General features: G+C 42.0%; 1 protein-coding gene across 7 annotated transcripts; it reads left to right on the top strand.

Moving 5' to 3' along the window:
• Positions 1–308: 308 nt before the first annotated feature.
• Positions 309–19129, top strand: cyb5r4 (cytochrome b5 reductase 4). Of its 7 annotated transcripts, none has more exons than XM_074654843.1 (16): positions 311–587; positions 674–1222; positions 1389–1542; positions 3422–3543; positions 4044–4119; positions 5582–5663; positions 5778–5835; positions 6738–6831; positions 10468–10500; positions 10608–10730; positions 11096–11236; positions 12770–12916; positions 13605–13755; positions 16003–16089; positions 17953–18114; positions 18592–19129. In XM_074654843.1, the coding sequence occupies exons 2-16, from the start codon at positions 1139–1141 to the stop codon at positions 18644–18646; spliced, it is 1569 nt and encodes a 522-aa protein (XP_074510944.1). In that variant the 5' UTR covers positions 311–587; positions 674–1138; the 3' UTR covers positions 18647–19129. The 7 variants fall into 7 exon arrangements, with proteins under 7 accessions (XP_074510951.1, XP_074510944.1, XP_074510945.1 ...); XM_074654844.1 differs by having other exon boundaries at positions 311–673; positions 708–1222; XM_074654846.1 differs by having other exon boundaries at positions 327–434.
• Positions 19130–19576: the final 447 nt, after the last annotated feature.

Genomic DNA, 19576 nt, shown 5'->3' with positions numbered 1-19576 from the left:
ACCTGAGAGTAATGCAGCTGTTATTAATGTTATTACACCTGAGAGTAATGCAGCTGTTATTAATGTTATTACACCTGAGAGTAATGCAGCTGCTATTAATGTTATTACACCTGAGCTACTCGTGCTCTGGCATGTCAACATATCTGCCTAGTAAAAAAAGACCATATTCAGAAAGGAATATTATATTATTATATATTATTACTTTATTGTTCTGTAATGTATGACAGAAACAGTAGAGGGCAACGGAGGACCGTCGCAACTTGATGACAACTTTTGTTGACGTCGTCGTCCATTGTGCGACAACTAATGTAGTCCAGTGTAGTCAGTTCCATGTTCCATGGTGTAGTCGGGTCCATGGTGTAGTGAGGTCCATGTTGTAGTCGGGTTCATGGTGTAGTCGGTTCCATGGTGTAGTCGGTTACATGGTGTAGTCGGTTACATGGTGTAGTGAGGTCCAAGTTGTAGTCGGGTTCATGGTGTAGTCAGGTCCATGGTGTAGTCGGTTACATGGTGTAGTCAGGTCCATGGTGTAGTCGGTTACATGGTGTAGTCAGGTCCATGGTGTAGTCGGTTACATGGTGTAGTCGGTTCCATTGTATAATCGGTTCCATGGTTTAATCAGGTCCATGGTGTAGTGAGGTCCATGGTGTAGTCGGGTTCATGGTGTAATCAGGTCCATGGTGTAGTCGGTTCCATGGTTTAATCAGGTCCATGGTGTAGTCAGGTCCATGGTGTAGTCTTTCCATGGTGGCTCCGCCACTAGGGACAGCAGTCCGCTCGTCGTTCATCACTACGTAGAAAGCAACTCATGGATTTGCTTGTTAATTATTTGGTTTAAAACACGGAAAATATTAACATGAATCGACATGTAGTGTTACGATGTAAAATGAGCTGTCATAAGTTTGTAAGGTAGTCAGTCTTCTTAGCCTAGCCTAGCTTAGCCTAGCCTGTTAGCTCAGCAGCATTGCTTCACACAGTTTCATAAGAGATGTGTGACAACGAGAGAGAGCGAGAGGAAGTGTGACCAGTAAAGTGAACATCTAGCAGCCAGTTGGACTGAGCTGTGGTTCATGTGCTGTTGTGGTAAACTAGCGTTGGTTCAACAGGGTTTCTTGGGAACTGGGGCTGTCTCCGAAATATGTTGAACATCCCGAGCCAGTCGTTCCCTGCGCCATGCTCCCAGCAGCAGGTCGCTACGTCCGGCCAGTCCGGGAGGAACAAGGTAACTCTCTCACCAGAGCAGATGAAAAGCACTTCTCCTTTCTATAAACACTAACATGTTAGTAATACTCTGACGTTAATTTGTCTTCAATGAGTTCTCAACATGCCTTCACACATCTCCAGAACCGAATCAATCACCAGGTTCTCCTCTGCCCTTCATTCACTAGGTGGCTCTGAAGCCTGGACACAGTCTGATGGACTGGATCCGGTTTTCCAAGAGTGGCAAAGATCTGACAGGCCTCAGAGGGCGCCTGATTGAAGTTACCAAGGAAGAGCTGCAGAAACACAACAGAAGAGATGACTGCTGGACCTGCATACGAGGTCAGTGAGACATGGGACAGGGTCCGGTTCATACACATGAACGACTTAACCTGCATGGTAGCTGTAGTATTTAGCAAGTTGGAGAATACTTGATGTCAGCTTGATGATACTTAATCCCACTCTGTCTTGAGTATAGTGGAAGTTCGAGTCAGAAGGACACCCGATCTAGTGGTACTAATGTCCACTAGATCATAGAAGTGAACACTCACAGACTTAGATTAACATCCCTGTGTGTGACTGTAGGAGGGTAGAAGGGATCAAAATGCCTGATGAGCAAAGGTACAGCACTTTAAAAATAAAATCCTACCTGGAAGCAAACGCTTTCATTTGTTCAGTAAAAACTTAAGTTGTGAGACTTGTCTAAGTGTGGACACATTTTTGTATGATGGCTCTGAACTCCAGCAATTTATTATTGCACTTTCATAATGTTGGGAGACTTGCAAGAGACAGATGAAAATAAAGAAAAAGTATTTGTCCCTAATATGGGTCAAGCTTCAAAAGCACTGGATCTCACACTTCCCATAATGCAACTCACTAGCGTCTTTTGTTAGGATCATAATGCCTGTTCAAAGCCCATGTATTTTAAACTTCACACCTCCAATTTGCATGGCAAGCATTCTGTGATCCATTTCTCCAAGGGTTATTTTCTCAGACTGTGTAAAGCTCCTCCAGATCTACTGGAACCATGCAGTACATGCCCAAGCTGTTAACACCGCTGCTTCCTCTTCGGTTTGACAGATGAGACGACGAGCTGTTCCTTTCTTTTCGTCACACTTTCACTGTTTCACCTGTCCATATATGGAGTGAGGGTAGTGATTTTAGATTTTGAGGGGAGGGGGTAAGGACAGTGTGATTTACATATAATCTGGCATCTGCATACTAAGGAGAGAGCGTCACTGTTCCTGAACCCGCCGTCTGCTGTGAAGCTTCTGGCATGACCGCACACTTATGGCGATAGCTTCCAGGAGTTCACCTGGAACTCCCAAACCACATGGAAGTCTGTTTCTCTCTGCCGTTGCTATTTTACATTTGTGAAGGTTAGCCCCCCTTGGCCTCAGTCCCCTCCACTCCACACTAAAACGGTGACAGAGAATTGAAACTGAAAACCGCTGTTGCTGAATTGAAATTACTATGATTTTATTCTGATATTCTTTTGCATCCTGATGTGTTTTTCAGGGACAATCTTCTTGTTTTTTTCTTCATGTCTGTCTTTTACAATGAAAAGCACATTGTAAAAAAAATATATCTGAATAAAATTACATAATACGATTATAAAAAGAAAAATGAACAAGTGTTTTACATTCATTCTTCACTGTGTATTATTTTCAGTGGAGTTTTTTTTCAGTGGCCAATGCAACTTTTTCTAATACAAGTGTTTTAAAACTTTCAGATCAGGTTTTGCTTTAATGCAAAATCTTATTTTCAATGCAAAAAGCCCTAATGTAACTGTCCAGTCTGCATAGTCAGCAGGATCCTGAAAGGTGTTCTTGATCTGTTGGACAGTTGTAGTGAGATGGTTCCTTGTCATCCACTACACTGGTCTTCTGTTGTCCACCAGTTTGATGGCAGTTGCTGAGCTAACTAGCCTTATAACAACGTACCAAACTGCCGATTCCGATCCACCCGCGGTAGTATTATGACGATGTGATGGCCTGCTTTACTCGCATTGACACTGTTTTGTCCACAAGACAAGTCTTTAAAAGCAAATGTTTAAATGCTGTGGTAAATATTTATTTGATTGGCAAAAATGATTTCATTAATATTAGATATTTTTAATGTCGTCATTTGACATTAGTGGCTGTGCTGTTATCAGTTTGTGTCAGCATAGGGCACTGGAAGGTGATATACATAAAGCTCTTTTTTCTCTGTATGTCTTAAGGTATGGTTTACAATGTGACCCCCTACATGGACTACCACCCTGGTGGGGAAGAGGAGCTGATGAAGGCAGCTGGGATAGATGGCACTGACCTGTTTGACCAGGTATGGAGGGTCATCCTAAAGGTACAAATGGTACACTGTAAAGGTGCAGTCCTGTATTTCTAGGTATTAAAGTCACAATAAAATGACTTTTTCAACTTGATGGTAAAAACAGTCCAAGAGTTGATATTTTTTTTAAAACACTGTATATTATTTAGTACGTGTGGAGTGTATCTGTAGGTATAGTTTTAACAATGGGCAATGAATGGCCATATTCACAGTGGTCCACCAGTGTACAAGTGAAGAGACTGTAGTATCATGTCATACTGGCAGCTTCTCTGCTAATGCAGCTCTGCTCAACCATCCATTGTTAAAAATACACATTCAAAAGTTTCTGGAGTTCAGCGGGAGTAAAAACAAGCCCCAGGACCTTGGGAGGACTGGAACATATTTTGTCATGGCTGTTTTGGCTGCTTTGTGAGTGCAGCAGGTTTAATGTAGTTCTGTAAACTCTTAAAGTTGGTATAGGTAACTTGATGGGTTTCCATGTGTTGCTATGGTAACATGCGTGTGTTTGTGCATAGGTCCATCGCTGGGTGAACTATGAGTCTATGTTAAAAGAGTGCCTGGTGGGTAGGATGGCTACTACAGTTGTTAAAGGTAAAACACACACACACACACACACACACACACACACACACACACAGTATCTCTGCATCAGTGTGATCACATTCTGTGTCTAACTTGTGTGGTTGATCTGCAGCCTTACCTCAGTGTTAACCAGACTGTGACGCAGCACACAGTAGACAGCACTGGGGGCTGTACTGGACCTGAGTTGCAGAAGCAGCAGCTCAGTGTCCCATTCCCACTAATGCAATCACTGTAGGTTCTCTTTAACAAAACAAATGCATGGCCCATATTTGTCAAGTGTCTCAGAATACCTCCCAGGAATCACGCTGATAGTTAAACTAGGTCTAAAAACACTCTTGTCAAGGACTGAGAGTCATCTATGAAGCTCTCAGCAGGAGGAGGATGGCTCCTAGGAGAGACTGTAACATCACTGTTATACAACACTTTCAGCCACAAAGTAGAAATGATGATGACGTATTGTAGTTTTTTTCACTGTTGCAGTTCAAGGGATTAGACAATGGAAAAATTGTAAATGCCGAAAATATCCCCACTTATATACAGTACCATTATAAAGTCAAATAATACAAGTAACCGGGGATGCAAACAACCTACTTTTTGGTGAATGTCGCTTCTTTACATCAGTTTGGGTGACTTCACTGTCCAGATCTGAAGAGGTGTGAAGGTGTTGACGGATGAATCTCGTTAAGGATTCCTACAGTCCCTCCAGCAGGCTTACACGGTTGTTTACTCCAGTCTTACTGGACCGTGGCTGACGCTAGCAAACGCTAAGAGGTCTGTCTGTGAACACACCACTTGCCCCCTGTACTGTACATGCTGTTCAACAGACGGCTACTATTATATACATTTTTCATTCTAATTAAAATACTTTTGATTAGCAAGTTTTACGACCACTAGCCTCCGCTTCAAAACAATGCGTGCATGACAGCGAAATGCAGCATGCCCCCAGACCCCCCTAGCTGGCAGCTTTTTCCCACTGGCTGGCTACTCCAGGTGCTTGTGGAATTTCCTATTAATTTAATCTTACAGCACAGGCCTTCATCAATTTGGTTACATGATATTACGCTGTCGCCTTTTTTAAAATTTCACGTAGCTCTCTCTTTTCACCAAACATGTGTTTGCATCCCCGAGTAACTAATTTATGGTTCAGAACCTGAAGCTCTGCTGAGTAATTTCCAATATGAATCACTCTGAGAATTGTTAACAAGTGGATTTCCTACTTGCAGGTGCTTGATAAATATGGGCCCTGATGCTGCTTTGAAAATGTGCTATGAAGATATGCAAGATAAAAAGGGATTTAAAAAACAAACAAACTCAACTAACTGTTGTGTAGGATTGCTTATCTCAAGCAAGTGTCTGCAACTTGATTTTCATATAGTATTAAAAGGAGTGAAAAACCAGTGGCTGCCTGTCTATCTAAAGAATTCTGGTATGCCTCAGTAGTGCTTAGCATTCAATCTGTTTTTATTCTCAGCTATCATCTCTCCTCCACCATCAACTGGCTTCGCCCCACCTATGTCATTGGCTGCTCCCCCAGACAAAGACTCTCGTCCTCGGTATGAAAGAACATAGTACATCTAAAAGCGAATATAAAACAGACACGTTGAATTTTAAATAGTTTATACATACTCAATGACCTCGTTATTATCTGCTGTCTGTTGTTTGTGTAGGTACGACTGGTTCCAAACTGATGTGACTGTTCATCTGGTGATTTATGCTAAAAGGAAGGTAATCAACACTCATCGACAAACACACATTCATGAGGCATCAAATAAGTTCCTAAGCTCTGTTGGCATACAGTGGAAACTGCAGTTGAAGATGACATTAGGTGATGAGGTAGAGGGCCCTATCTTACACCGACGCAGAGTGGCGCGCAGCGTAACTGTCATTGCTAGTTTCAGACCAACGTGGCGACACTCAAAATGCTGCATGATGGATGCACTGGCACTACTAGGACTATATGGAAGAAAGGGAATAAGTGTTCAGGGACCACCTCGCTCACAAGCACCTTGATTTCTGTGTCAGAAAAATTTCTTCTTGGTAGTTGCCGTGATTCACCGTGAAGATCCACTGATCAACAGGCTCATTTCTATGCAGAAACATTCATGAGGTGTTTTGCATCGATTATATATGGTTGAATGTGGGCGTGTAGAGGGCGGGACATGAGGCTGGTCCACGTGCGCAATTTTGATTTGGGATTTATTAAAGGAAATTGCGCACTGACAGGCGTACGCACAATTTTATAAATCAGGACATTTTTGGCATACATTTCCTCGTTTGTATGTACACAAATATTTAGTGTGGATCCTCTGTAGTTATATAAATGAGGCCCCAGGCCTGCTCAGAGAGGGTTGTCACAAGTCAGTGTTTGGAGTTTCTGCTCCAAGACAGAGGCCAAGCACAACAAAAGAACCCAGAAATCGCTGTTCTCATGTTTCTCTATGAGGGCTAAATCACAAATCAGGTTCTATAAGCTTAATGAAAAGTATACAGTATAGGCCTTTTAATGACAGTTTGAAGAATAAAGCTATACTTTAATAAAAAGGAGGAAGTTACCACCTGGCCAGTGAAGAGGTGCCTGGATCAGTGGTTGAAGGTGACATATTTTTGCATATTGTTTTTTCTGTCAGATCCAGAGCTCAGGCTGTACCATTGTTGACCTCGAGGCGGGTGTTCTACGACTGGAAGTGCTGCTGGGGAAAATGTCCTACATGATACATTTACGTGAGTAATGATAGGGCTGTCTGCATTTTAATGTGCAATGTGCAACATAAGTGAGACGCACTGATGTCTAGCACACATCCAGTAGTTAACTCCTTCTTTCTCTTTTCTTTCTCCTGTAAAGCCCTTTGTAACTTCTGATTTTGAAAAGTGCTACACAGTACTGTATACTATATGTATACTATACTATACTATGTATATATACAGTACTACCTACTGGTTTAGAGGGTGGTCATCCAATAAAGTGAGATTAATAAGGTACAATGAAATTCCTAGAGCTGTCTGCAGACAGCCGAACCAGGACTGTACGTGTATAGAATGAAAATCAGTAGATGCAGACGGAGAATAATATAATATATTATATAATAAGAATAATATCACACTACCCCATATAAAGATCATTTCGGGGCACCTTTCGGGGTAGCTCCTTTGGTAGAGTGGGTGCCCCATGTACCTAGTCTGAGTCCTTACCACAGCAGCCCGGGTTTGAATCCGACCCGCGGCCCTTAGCTGCATATCTTGGCCTCTCTCTCGCTCCCCCTTTCATAACTATCTCTGTCATTATCTAATAAAGAAAAGGCAAAAAGCCCCAAAAATAATCTTCTATATACTGTATGTATATAAAAAGATAATTCCAGAGTTATGTGTCTGTTCTTCATCAGTGAACTCATGTTACCACCAGTCCTGGTTCCACATCTAAAAATGTGTTGTAACAGTGGCTTGTGGTCTTGATGTCTATACAACAGGTTTTTTTAAAGAGATGATAAACACATTTTTAGTTTTAACAGAGAACTAACTACGGTTGGGACAAACACAATTACACACGTAGGCAAATTTGTTGGTACCCTTCCGTTAAAGAAAGAAAAACCCACAATGGTCACTGAAATAACTTGAAACTGACAAAAGTAATAATAAATACAAATTTACTGAAAATTAACTAATGAAAATCAGTCATTGCTTTTGAATTATGGTTCAACAGAATCATTTTAAAAAACAAACTAATGAAACTGGCCTGGCCATATTTTGTTGCACAACCTTTTGAGGCAATCACTGCAATCAAGTGATTTCTGTAACTCTCAATGAGACTTCTGCACCTGTTGACAGGTATGTTGGCCCACTCCTCGTGAGCAAACTGCTCCAGCTGTCTCAGGTTTGAAGGGTGCCTTCTCCAGACTGCATGTTTCAGCTCCTTCCACAGATGTTCAATAGGATTTAGATCAGGGCTCATAGAAGGCCACTTCAGAATAGTCCAATATTTTGTTCTTAGCCATTCTTGGGTGTTTTTAGCTGTGTGTTTTGGGTCATTATCCTGTTTGAGGACCCATGACCTGCAACTGAGACCAAGCTTTCTGACACTGGGCAGCACATTTCGCTCCAGAATGCCTTGATAGTCTTGAGATTTCATTGTACCCTGCAAAGATTCAAGACACCCTGTGCCAGATGCAGCAAAGCAGCCCCAGAACATAACCGAGCCTCCTCCATGTTTCACATTAGGTACAGTGTTCTTTTCTTTGGATGCTTCATTTTTGCGTCTGTGAACATAGAGCTGATGTGACTTGCCAAAAAGCTCCAGTTTTGTCTCATCTGTCCAAAGGACATTCTCCCAGAAGCTTTGTGGCTTGTCAATATGCATTTTGGCAAATTCCAGTCTCACTTTTTTATGATTTGGTGTCCTCCTGGGTCGTCTTCCATTAAGTCCACTTTGGCTCAAACAGTGACGGATGGTGCGATCTGACACTGATGTACCTTGACCTTGGAGTTCACCTCTAATCTCTTTGGAAGTTGTTCTGGGCTCTTTGGTTACCATTCGTATTATCCGTCTCTTCAATTTGTCATCAATTTTCCTCTTGCGGCCACGTCCAGGGAGGTTGGCTACAGTCCCGTGGACCTTAAACTTCTGAATAATATGTGCAACTGTAGTCACAGGAACATCAAGCTGCTTGGAGATGGTCTTATAGCCTTTACCTTTAACATGAAGGTCTATAATGTTCTTTCTAATCTCCTGAGACAACTCTCTCCTTAGCTTTCTGTGGTCCATGTTCAGTGTGGTACACACCATGATACCAAACAGCACAGTGACTACTTTTCACCCTTTAAATAGGCAGACTGACTGATTACAAGTTTGAAGATACCTGTGATGCTATTTACAGGACACACCTTAGTTTAACATGTCGCTATGGTCACATTATTTTACATCTTTTCTAGGGGTACCATCATTTTTGTCCAGGTCAGTTTCATTAGTTTGTTTTTTAAAATGATTCTGTTGAACCATAATTCAAAAGCAATGACTGATTTTCATTAGTTAATTTTCAGTACATTTTTATTTATTATTACTTTTGTCAGTTTCAAGTTATTTCAGTGACCATTGTGGGTTTTTCTTTCTTTAACGGAAGGGTACCAACAATTTTGCCTACGTGTGTATGTGATATAACAGAGTCAAGGCACAAGTATTTGTGTTCCTGTTAGCAACTAGCATATTTCCTCAATTGATCAAAGTACTTGCATTGTTAGGGGAAGTTGTCAGTGCCTGTAATCATGTAGGAAATAGTTTTGGACGAAATCAACAAAGGTGAAAATGTGCACTAAGATCCTACACTGTGCTGAGTGACCAGAACATTAGAAGGAGTCCTGTAAGAAACACTACCATTGCAAAACGTATGGCTTTAAATAGTTATTAAACTGTGTCACAGTTTGTGGTGTGTATAACTTATAAACACCAATGTAGGGCAGTATAAGGATGCTTTCACACGCCATTGTCCGTTTGGCTTGTCCCAATCAGAGTGAAATTTATACTTTTAGTTCGGTTTCCATTTAGTCTGGTTCAGTTTCACAGTGCTCAAATTAAAGCAGACCAAATAAAACCATTCACTTGCTGAGGGGCGTGTACGAAGGAGCAGGTCCAAAGTTTTGTCGCTTTGACTCAGCACTGATCTACTGTACGCACAAATCCCTTCTTCTCCAGTTTATCACAAATTACTTCATCAACGTCACTATTTTTGTGGACTTTATGTCTCTTCGGCCTAGATGTCAAGAAAACATCGGACTTACAGGAACAGCGTGTAGCATTTAGGGGGATCTATTGGCCTGATAATAAGAACGGTTGTGTTTTCGTTACCTTAGAATGAGCCGTTTATATCTACAGAGGGAGCGAGTCGTCTCTCCACGGAGCCGGCCGCCATGTTTCTACAGTAGCCCTGAACGGACAAACCAAACTCTGGCTCTAGACAGGGACATTCACGTTCTCACGTTTTCACGTTGGCCACCGTAATTCTCCTACAGTACATGTTTGGCACACAAGAGAAGTTTCAGTTGGTTGCATCTCCAACTTCACCACTAGATACCGCCAGATCTCATGTTAAAGACAGGGTGGGCGATCTTGAGAAACTAGCAAGAGTACACTAGATTTTTAAAAATGATCCAACCTAAAAACCAGCCCAGTGTTGACAACTCATCTCCAATGAAAGCAGCTTCACTTGAATGTTGTTCAAAGTGTGCTATTAGACGGGGTGCTGACACTATAGCACAAACCATAACTTGTGTGCCAGCGTATGATCAGACATGGACACACTGTAAACAGTATTATGCTGATTTACACATGATTTTGGTTGTGAAATCAGTGCCATTTTCATGCTTTTTCAGGTCTTGCTGCAGAAGTTGAGGGAACCGTTGCTGGTAAGACAACATCTTGATTCAATTAAAGAAAAAATAGATATAGATAATATCTGCAAAATCTGTCTTATTGTCATGTTCTTATTCTTAAACTGTCATTTCTTCAACAGTCCATCCTGCCTTCTCAGTGGGAAAAATCCAGGTCAGCATACGCAAACAGGTTAAAGGAAAATGGACAAGTCTTGGTCAACCGCTGGAGTTTCACAATACATTTCTACGCAAAAAAGACAGAGGTGAGATCCAAGATCAGAGAAATCATTCCACTCTGTTCCACTTATTTATAGCCTATTATGTGAATGTTAATGACATGCTTTGTGTCACACCAATCAGTCACTGAGAGGTGCAGGAAATGAAACAGCAAAATTGCATTAAAAATAAAGTGTGGTATTAATGATGTCTGCATTTACAGCAAATACAGGCACATCTTTATGTTTGAAAGTTTACCAAACCACCATAAGCACAAGATCTTGTAGGCTCATCTCAATCAGATCCTCCACGTTTTGCATCTTTTCTTAAATCTTTCGTCAGATAACGTTGGACATTTGCTTGCTTATTAGGAACCCAAGGAAACGTTAACAATGTTACCTCCTGCTTACAGCTCTCTACTATCGGGATTGTGTGTTGGTGTCTAAGACTGAGGTGAACCATGACACCCATGTGTTCAGATTGCAACTTCCACGTGGGACTGTCATGCATGTGCCTGTTGGAAAACATGTCTACCTCAAAGCCCTCATTCAAGGTAAGGAACCAAGCAGACGGACTACACTGAACACAGTGAATGTTGTCCTCTATGATGTCGTTCACTTAACCTGCTGAAATAAACGTCTACATACAAGTAAGGAAAACGTGTATGCTGCTACCTTCAGTGGTGAGGGTGCAGCACACAGAACTCCAGTAAGGTATACTGAGTCGGTAGAGGAAGGCTATCTACCAAGGCTACCTGGTACGTTTGTGAACAAGCTTCCTCACTAGGGATGTCAGGGATACTCGCAGTACCGCAGGTGTCGGGGATCAGGGCTCGAGACTAACGGTGTCCCGTCGTCATGCGAACGGTAGAAGATGTCCCTGATAATGCATTATAATACATAATACAGTATGAACAGCAAATCTGTGTTGAAATCAGCAGGAGTAACGTTAGCTGTTAGCAGCCGGTGGGCAACAGCACAGTCCTGCTTGGCTAAATAAGGAGCTAATGTACGGAGGTTGCATTGAGTTTCTTTATGATGTGTTCATCTCTGTTCAATAAAAATGAGTATTGGACGAAGGTAATATTGTTTTATGAGATTAGAAACTTGAAGCGGATCATCAGGGATCAAAAAACAGTAAGCAAACGGTAACAAAGGAGTGTATGTTGAAATACAAGAGATTTATTGTTTGGTTTTTGTTGGTATATGGTATCGAATTGGGTATCGAGAGTCGTGGAATTTCACTGGTGACTTCTGTTCCGTCCCATAGCTGCTTCTTTCAACAGCCTGCTTTAAGCTCCATCTAGTTCCCGTATCTCTGGCATACTGTATATCTGCCTTCAAATCCGAGGCACTGAGTTTATCAGGCTTGATTCTTCACCACAGATGCCGGTTCAGAATATGGAACTATTTTCCTTTATTAATCATAGAGTACGTGCTTCACGTTCCCTGGGCTTGATGATATGAGCTTCACTGGAAGCACAGTCCAACCTCTGACCACCACATCAACCTACCTCTGAACTACTCACTGTTTACAGAAACATTTACATTATGTTAACATAAGATTATTCTACTGTTTGTTTCCAGTCAATATACTGACAGAATTCTCATGTAGAGATACTGTAGTTCACATTTATTTCAATTTCATTTGACCGCTCTCTTTTTTAGACGGGTAGGGATGGGGGACAGGGGATGTCCAGGGGAGATAAAAAGTCATCGGTATATGCCACATACTAAGTTTGAATCATTTCATTCTGTCTGAATTATAGTTTGTATCTCTGTTAAAGTTGTTATTATTGAAGGACAGAAGAAAAACATCAATATAACAGGTGATTCCAAACTTTTGAATGGTGTTGTATGTATTATGATGTCCATTAGGTGGCACCAAACAGCATAAAGCAAGTCTTTAATGTCACAGAGAGTACAGTAGGCAGAGGAGTATTACTCTATACAGATGTTAAATGCCACATCAGTACAGATGCACAGAGGAGGTCTGAAGCTGCTCTGAAGGAACAGAGTGGACTTAACTAGATACTTCAGGTGATTCTAAGAAGTTTAATTTCATTCTTATTTGTGTCCATATCCAGACACAGAGGTAGTGAGGCCATACACTCCAGTAGATGAGAACCTGGCAGCAGCCTCCCACCACTCCTCACAGGAATCCGACCTCTACCTCATGATCAAAGTCTACCCTGACGGAGTGTTCACCCCACATCTCAACAGCCTGCACATCGGTGAGTCCCAGCCAGTGGGAGGGGAGAGAGGGGTGTGTTATTGGTAGCTTTCATTAGGTACAGTAAGGCAGCATTACGCAGTCAGTGTCTGAGACTCCCCTCCAGCTGCATTCTGGGAGTGAAGCTGACACTATGCTTCTTGTCTTGTGCTTGTCGGATAGCTTTGAATAGCCCCCCCACATTTCCACTGAGGGCTTAAGGGAGGTTGTGTCCAACTATTTCTGTAACTTTCCGAATCAGACAATATAACCAAAGCTGTAGGCCTGTTTGTATTATTAATATGGCTGTCTTTAATTTTAATTTTGTTTCCGTAGTAGAACTCGTTCCATTAGTTTCAAAAGGGCGAAACCTTTGGCCCTACTTTAGTGGAGGTCAAGCAGTGAGCGTGGGGATGTGAGGCATGCTCACTTTTGCCTTGTTTTCCATTAGCACTATCCTGGAGATGTTACCTAATACTGTACTTATGTACCTTCATATGCTCTCCATCAGGAGCTTTTGTGGGCCAGTTTTAGGAGTTAAGTGGAAATGGACTTTTCTCTCTGATGTCATGTCTAAACTGTATGCACTGTAACTCATATAAAGTGTTTTATTTGTTTCTTTATTCATATTAACATCACTGTTCCTCTGGATGTTTTTAGTCTGTGAGCACGGTGTGATCCATTGTATTAATTGTATAATTACTCTCTAGGTGACTGTATATCTGTTAGCGGTCCAGAGGGTACCTTCAGTCTCCGCCCCCTTCGTGATGTCACATATCTCTACCTATTAGCAGCAGGCACAGGGTTCACACCCATGGCTCGCCTCATCCAACTGGCCCTACAGGACGTTGACATCATCAGGTGGGAGCTATCAGGAGACACAACACTTATTAGTAGCCTGGGGCCCGGCCAGAGAGGCCCCGGAGAGTTTAAAAAAAAAAAAAAATCTAATTTCATCTTTATATTTTATTATATCTTTATTGTTATCTGTTTATGTATTGATTTTTTTTTATTCTCGTACACTGTATTTCCCCTATACACACCTAAGACCCTTTCAGACATGTACCCATTAATGTTGACTTAAAAACTTCAACTTTATTTTAATCATCACATACATACATACATGAAATCTGACCTCAACATAGACCTGTCTTTTTAAGGGGGGTCCAGGGGGTCTTTAGGGGGAGATAGCAGGTCAACAGTAGATGTCACAGAAGTGGTGTAATTAATTTATTCATTAATTTATTAATTAAAATAAATTGTAAAAGTGAGTAAGAGCATAGAACATTATGATAGAAGTATATGATGGTCATGCTCCATGCTCTATTATGTCTCATAAGTTGTTGCAGCAATTTCTAATCCCTCCAAATACCACATTAAGACACCAAGACTTTGAGGAACACCATAGAAAAAGCCATGCTGTGATTTGGGATCAAAAACTTTTGACATTTGGAAATTTCTATAAGAATTGCATTTTTCTGTGATTGGATGGCGAGCTCAGAAACCCCCTTATTGTCAATCTAGCTAGGAAAGCCATCCGTCCTCTGAATGCTCTAGGTCTCTAGTCTGATCCATCCATTCTCTGAATGCTTTAGGTCTCTAGTTTGATCCATCCATTCTCTGAATGCTCTAGGTCTCTAGTTTGATCCATCCATCCTCTGAATGCTCTAGGTCTCTAGTTTGATCCATCCATCCTCTGAATGCTCTAGATCTGTAGTTTGATCCATCCATTCTCTGAATGCTCTAGGTCTCTAGTCTGATCCATCCATCCTCTGAATGCTCTAGGTCTCTAGTTTGATCCATCCATCCTCTGAATGCTCTAGGTCTCTAGTTTGATCCATCCATTCTCTGAATGCTCTAGGTCTCTAGTTTGATCCATCCATCCTCTGAATGCTCTAGGTCTCTAGTTTGTGGCTGTAACGTTTCATGAGGCTGTGATTATCCTAGAGGTCACCACAGGTCATTTTATACAGGGAGGTCAATGAAATGTCTCCTATGGGGACTAACATCATCACACATGAATACAGTTGGTCTCATTGGATCCATCAGAGTCTCAGCTTTACAGTGAGACCTAATTTATGGAATTCAACACTGTTTAGGGACCCCAGGATGCAGAAATAGGAGACAATAACACATTTATACTGCATGTGATTATCATAAAGTGGGCATGTCTGTAAAGGGGAGACTCGTGGGTACCCATAGAACCCATTTACATTCACATATCTGGAGGTCAAAAGTCAAGGGACCCCTTTGAAAATGGACATGACAGTTTTTCCTCACCAAAATATAGCCTAACTTTGGAGCGTTATTTAGCCTCCTTCACGACAAGCTAGTATGACATGGTTGGTCCCGATGGATTCTTTAGTTTTTTCTAGTTTCATATGATACCAGTATCTTCACTCTAGCTGTAAGACTGAGCCTGCTACGTCCTCTTAAATAGAGCAGATTGGGTCTGGATCACCGGCTATCCTGCAGCTCTCAGAGGGTTAACCATCCTAAGCATTTAGGAGCAGTGGGCTGCTTCATCTGATGCTGTTGGTCTCATGTCTGAATAAGCACCCTGGGCACTTCTACATAAAGGTCACAATGGGTCGTACCTGGTAACATAGGCCTATCTGTATCAGACCACAGCATTACAAGGGTGAACATGCAGAGAGAGAGAGAGAAAGGTGCTTCTAAGATCACTGTAATAACTTTAATATCTCAGTCTTCAACTACTGAAGCAAAGATGTATCAGTGGATTCACTGTGACAAGCGAGGGGAGTGGCACTCAGGCTAGTCATTCATTAAGGCTTCAGCAGCAAAATAAGTTTTAAATTCCACAGTGATGCAGCCTGAGAGAGAATGATATCATCATCAGAGCATTTTAATTCTCTCTCTCTCCCATGTGTGCACACCATGTACCAAATATCACACAGCATGGTCTCTTACCCTAAATGTCCTGTGTGAATAAGGAGCATTAAAATGCCCTTTAAACCAACTTTAAACCGGTATCTCTTGTTAACTTCCGAACATTGATCCATTTTTGGTCCGGAGAAAACAGGCACAGGGTTTTACTGTTTGTTGTGTCGCTGGTTATAAATCTAAGACATGTTTGTGTTTCCTCAGAAAAACCAAGCTGCTCTTCTTTAACCGACGAGAGGAGGACATTCTGTGGCGCTGTGACCTGGATGAACTGGCTGCTAATAGTGAGAGGTACTGCAGCTGTGTGTTTAATAGAGGGGGGGGGTTGAAGTCACGGTTTGGTACATTTTCTTTTACAATAGAGAAAACAAAAAAATGCAGAAAATAAACTTTCTTTTTCATTTATTTTGAAAATTCTAAACATTCAACAGTTGCTCATTGGCCATAATTCTTACTTTAACAGCTCAGGCTCTCAAATACTGATATATTGTCAATAAACAAATAATAAATAACAAATAGATGACTTAAATATTAGTCATGTAAATGTAACCCAGGATCAATAAGTATTTGTGATTGTGTAATGCTCCATCATAACTGACCTAGTTTTTGCTGGTTCATACAGGGCAGACACAACGCACTGACTGAAACACACTTTGACCACATGCTTTGATTCTGTGAATTCTATGCGCTCGCATATGCACGCTCGCATAGAACCCTGGCTCTGGGGAGGAGGTGGGAGGCACAATAGTAGGTCTTCAAAGTAGAATGACAGAATTTCAGACATTTAGGGCGTTTTCACATTAGGTACTATTGCCCAGGTTTCCTGGATAGAAACAAAATAAAACTCACCAAACTGCTGTTAGTCTTTCCAACAATCACCAACTCTGGTTTGGTTGAAATAAACTCTGATTTCACCGAGTTTGATGTGAAAATAGGACGACTCCACACGTTGTCTCCCCCCCCACCCCGTCTCTCTCTCTCTCTGCCCGCTGAGCAGCTGAGCAGCTGAGCAGCTGAGCGTCTCTCGTTCTTCGCAGACAGACCATTAAATCAGCTAAATAAAATAAGAAACCTCACTCAACCCCATCGCCTACTGTTTATATTTGAAGGAACCTCTCGCCGGCCTTCCTGCTGTATCATCCACGGCTGTACAGTTCAGAGGATGAGATCAGTGCATGCTGCTGCAGATACAGACGTACTGTAGATATGAAACAGTTTTATATGTGTACAGATTTTGGAGGAGACTGGCGGCTTTGAATAAAGCCTGCCCTTTCACAACTACTCGCTGACTGCTCACGTTACTCTCGTTACTCTCGTTACTCACGTTACTCGCGTAACTCGCGTTACTCGCGTTACTCACGTTACTCGCGTTAAATACCGGTCTACTTCCGTGTTTTGGTACGGTTGGCTTTCACACCTGATGCGAGCCGTCCCCGAGTTCACATGATCCGTACTCCAGACCGCCTTTACAAGTGGACCCGGGTACGGATCGACGAACCGTGCCCGAGTACGGTACGGAGCATTCACACTAATCAATCGAACTGGACTTTGGGGACAAGTGTACTCGGATCTGGGCCCGGGTCCCTGATATTAAAGCAGCCTTAAAGAACAACATCAAGGGACTGATTAGTGGGGAGGAAAGCGAGCAGTAGGATCATTAGTCAGATATGGTGACGTCAGAATTGTGAATGTGGAGACTTTGATGGCGTTACGTACAACATAACAATGAGAAGAAATAGCAGAAATTCACCCCACCGGGGAGAAAAACAGATCTTGACTATCGAACTACCACAAAGCTTCATTGTACAGTTTATGTTTAGTATGCTGAATACATCAGACGAGGTTATGTCGAAGGATCTGAAGATAAAAAAAGAACATGAAAATGTGACTTTCTGCAGCCTTTTTACAGAAGACATAATGAGATGTGTGTGAAGGGGTTAATGTGACAAACTGAGGCACACGTTGAGTTGCAGTGTGAATGCACGCTGTGCTTTTAGGCTCCACACATCCACATGTGTATTAAGGCAGAAGTGTGAAATGCAGATGATTTCCAGCTTTCAAGATTCTTCTCCTACATCTGGACCTCAGTGTGTTTGTACAGGTGTTTGTACATGTTCAGAATGTGTGTGTGTGTGTGTGTGTGTGTGTTGTCAGCTTTCAGGTGGAGTATGTTCTCTCCGATCCCGGTGAAAGCTGGACCGGTAGGAAGGGTCGGGTGGACGAGTCCATGCTCCAGGATGTCCTCAACAGGCCAGATGGGTCCAAATGCTATGTGTGTGTGTGCGGCCCCACCGCCTTTACAGAGCTAACAACAGGGTGTGTAATATGACCTTTATTATTTAACCTTGACCTCACTGTCTTAAAGGTCATTTCCATTATCAGTTCTGATAGCATTGTACTGGCCAAAGTAATTGCTGAGATTTGGGAGCATGTTGACATCACTACAACAAAGTCAGGTAACTGGTAACTGGTGTGGGGGGGCTGCTGACAGTTCACCATACATTCAGAAAGGGCCTGCCTGCTTCAACCTTAGTGCTGGTGAGGTATTCATAGATGAGAACTGTCATCCATAATATTTCCAAATCAGAAATTTGCCGTTAAATGGTTGTGATGATTATATTGAGAGACTCAGACATTCGTGAGGCAGTCATAGATACAGGCCTTTCACAACACATGAAACATTCATTCAGTCATTTTAAACACTAGAGCTCAGAGTGCAGTGACAGTCTGGTTTTTGTCTTGTACTCAGCCGTTTCTGTCCTTGTCCTCCTGTCCTGTCTGTTCGTCTCTCAGGTTGTTGAAGCAGCAGGGCTTCAGTGAGGAGGAGCTCCACGCCTTCCAGGGCTGATGAGCTCTGCCTCCACCCACAAAGACTGAGTGCCTGAGTGAGAGAGAGACCTTTGATTTTAATTTATAAACTTGTGTTTGTGAGAGATGAATGGAACATTGTATTTCTATGCACCGAGGACCTGATGATGCTGCCCCCCCCCCCCCTCCCCGGCTTTGATGGTCTGTAAAGACAATCACACAATCCCAGTGCAGTAAGATTTTTCTGATTGTGGACGGTTTGGTCAGTGTCTGAAATAAAGTTCATTGAAACATTGTAAAGGTTTGTAAAATAAAAGCAGTAAAATATGCTGAGGCATAGAGAAATTAATGACATGTAAACTGATGGAGTATATGCAATATTAAAAATAGAATGAACATGAGCTGTGAAGTGTGTAGCAGGGGATCTTCTGAAGATATTTGTTGTTCCAGTTCCATGGATGCAGTTGCAGGAGAGTTCAGACCACTGCAGTGAAATAAAATGTATTATGGTGACATTTTTAAAGGTTAGTCTTCCATTCATTAAGACTGGGGCAACTCTCAATATTACTTCTGATTGGAGTCTTAAAGGTCCAGTGAGGTGAGGAGGTTGCACTCAGCTGAAGCCTCTCCGGTGTGCCCAGCGTGTTGGAGAGCTATGGTGGCCCACGTGAGAACATGAATGTCTCTATCTAGAGTCATCTGGAGCAGAACCAGTGTGTGTGTGTGTGTACGTGGGAAGTGAGTGGCGAAAAGTTAACAGAGTTTGGTTTGTCCGTTCTGGGCTACTGTAGAAACATGGAGGAGCAACATAAACGACTCCATGGAGAGGACCTGCTCCCTGTGGAGATATAAAGGGCTCATTCTAAGGAAACAAAAACACAATCTTATCAGACTATTATATACACTAAAGAAAACATACTTATTAATATTATATTCCATGTCTGCCAATAGATCCTCCTGATGGTTACAC

The sequence above is a fragment of the Sebastes fasciatus genome, chromosome 12 (assembly GCF_043250625.1).
Source record: "Sebastes fasciatus isolate fSebFas1 chromosome 12, fSebFas1.pri, whole genome shotgun sequence".
NCBI lineage: Eukaryota > Metazoa > Chordata > Actinopteri > Perciformes > Sebastidae > Sebastes > Sebastes fasciatus.
This window is presented reverse-complemented; position numbering and strand designations above follow the sequence as displayed.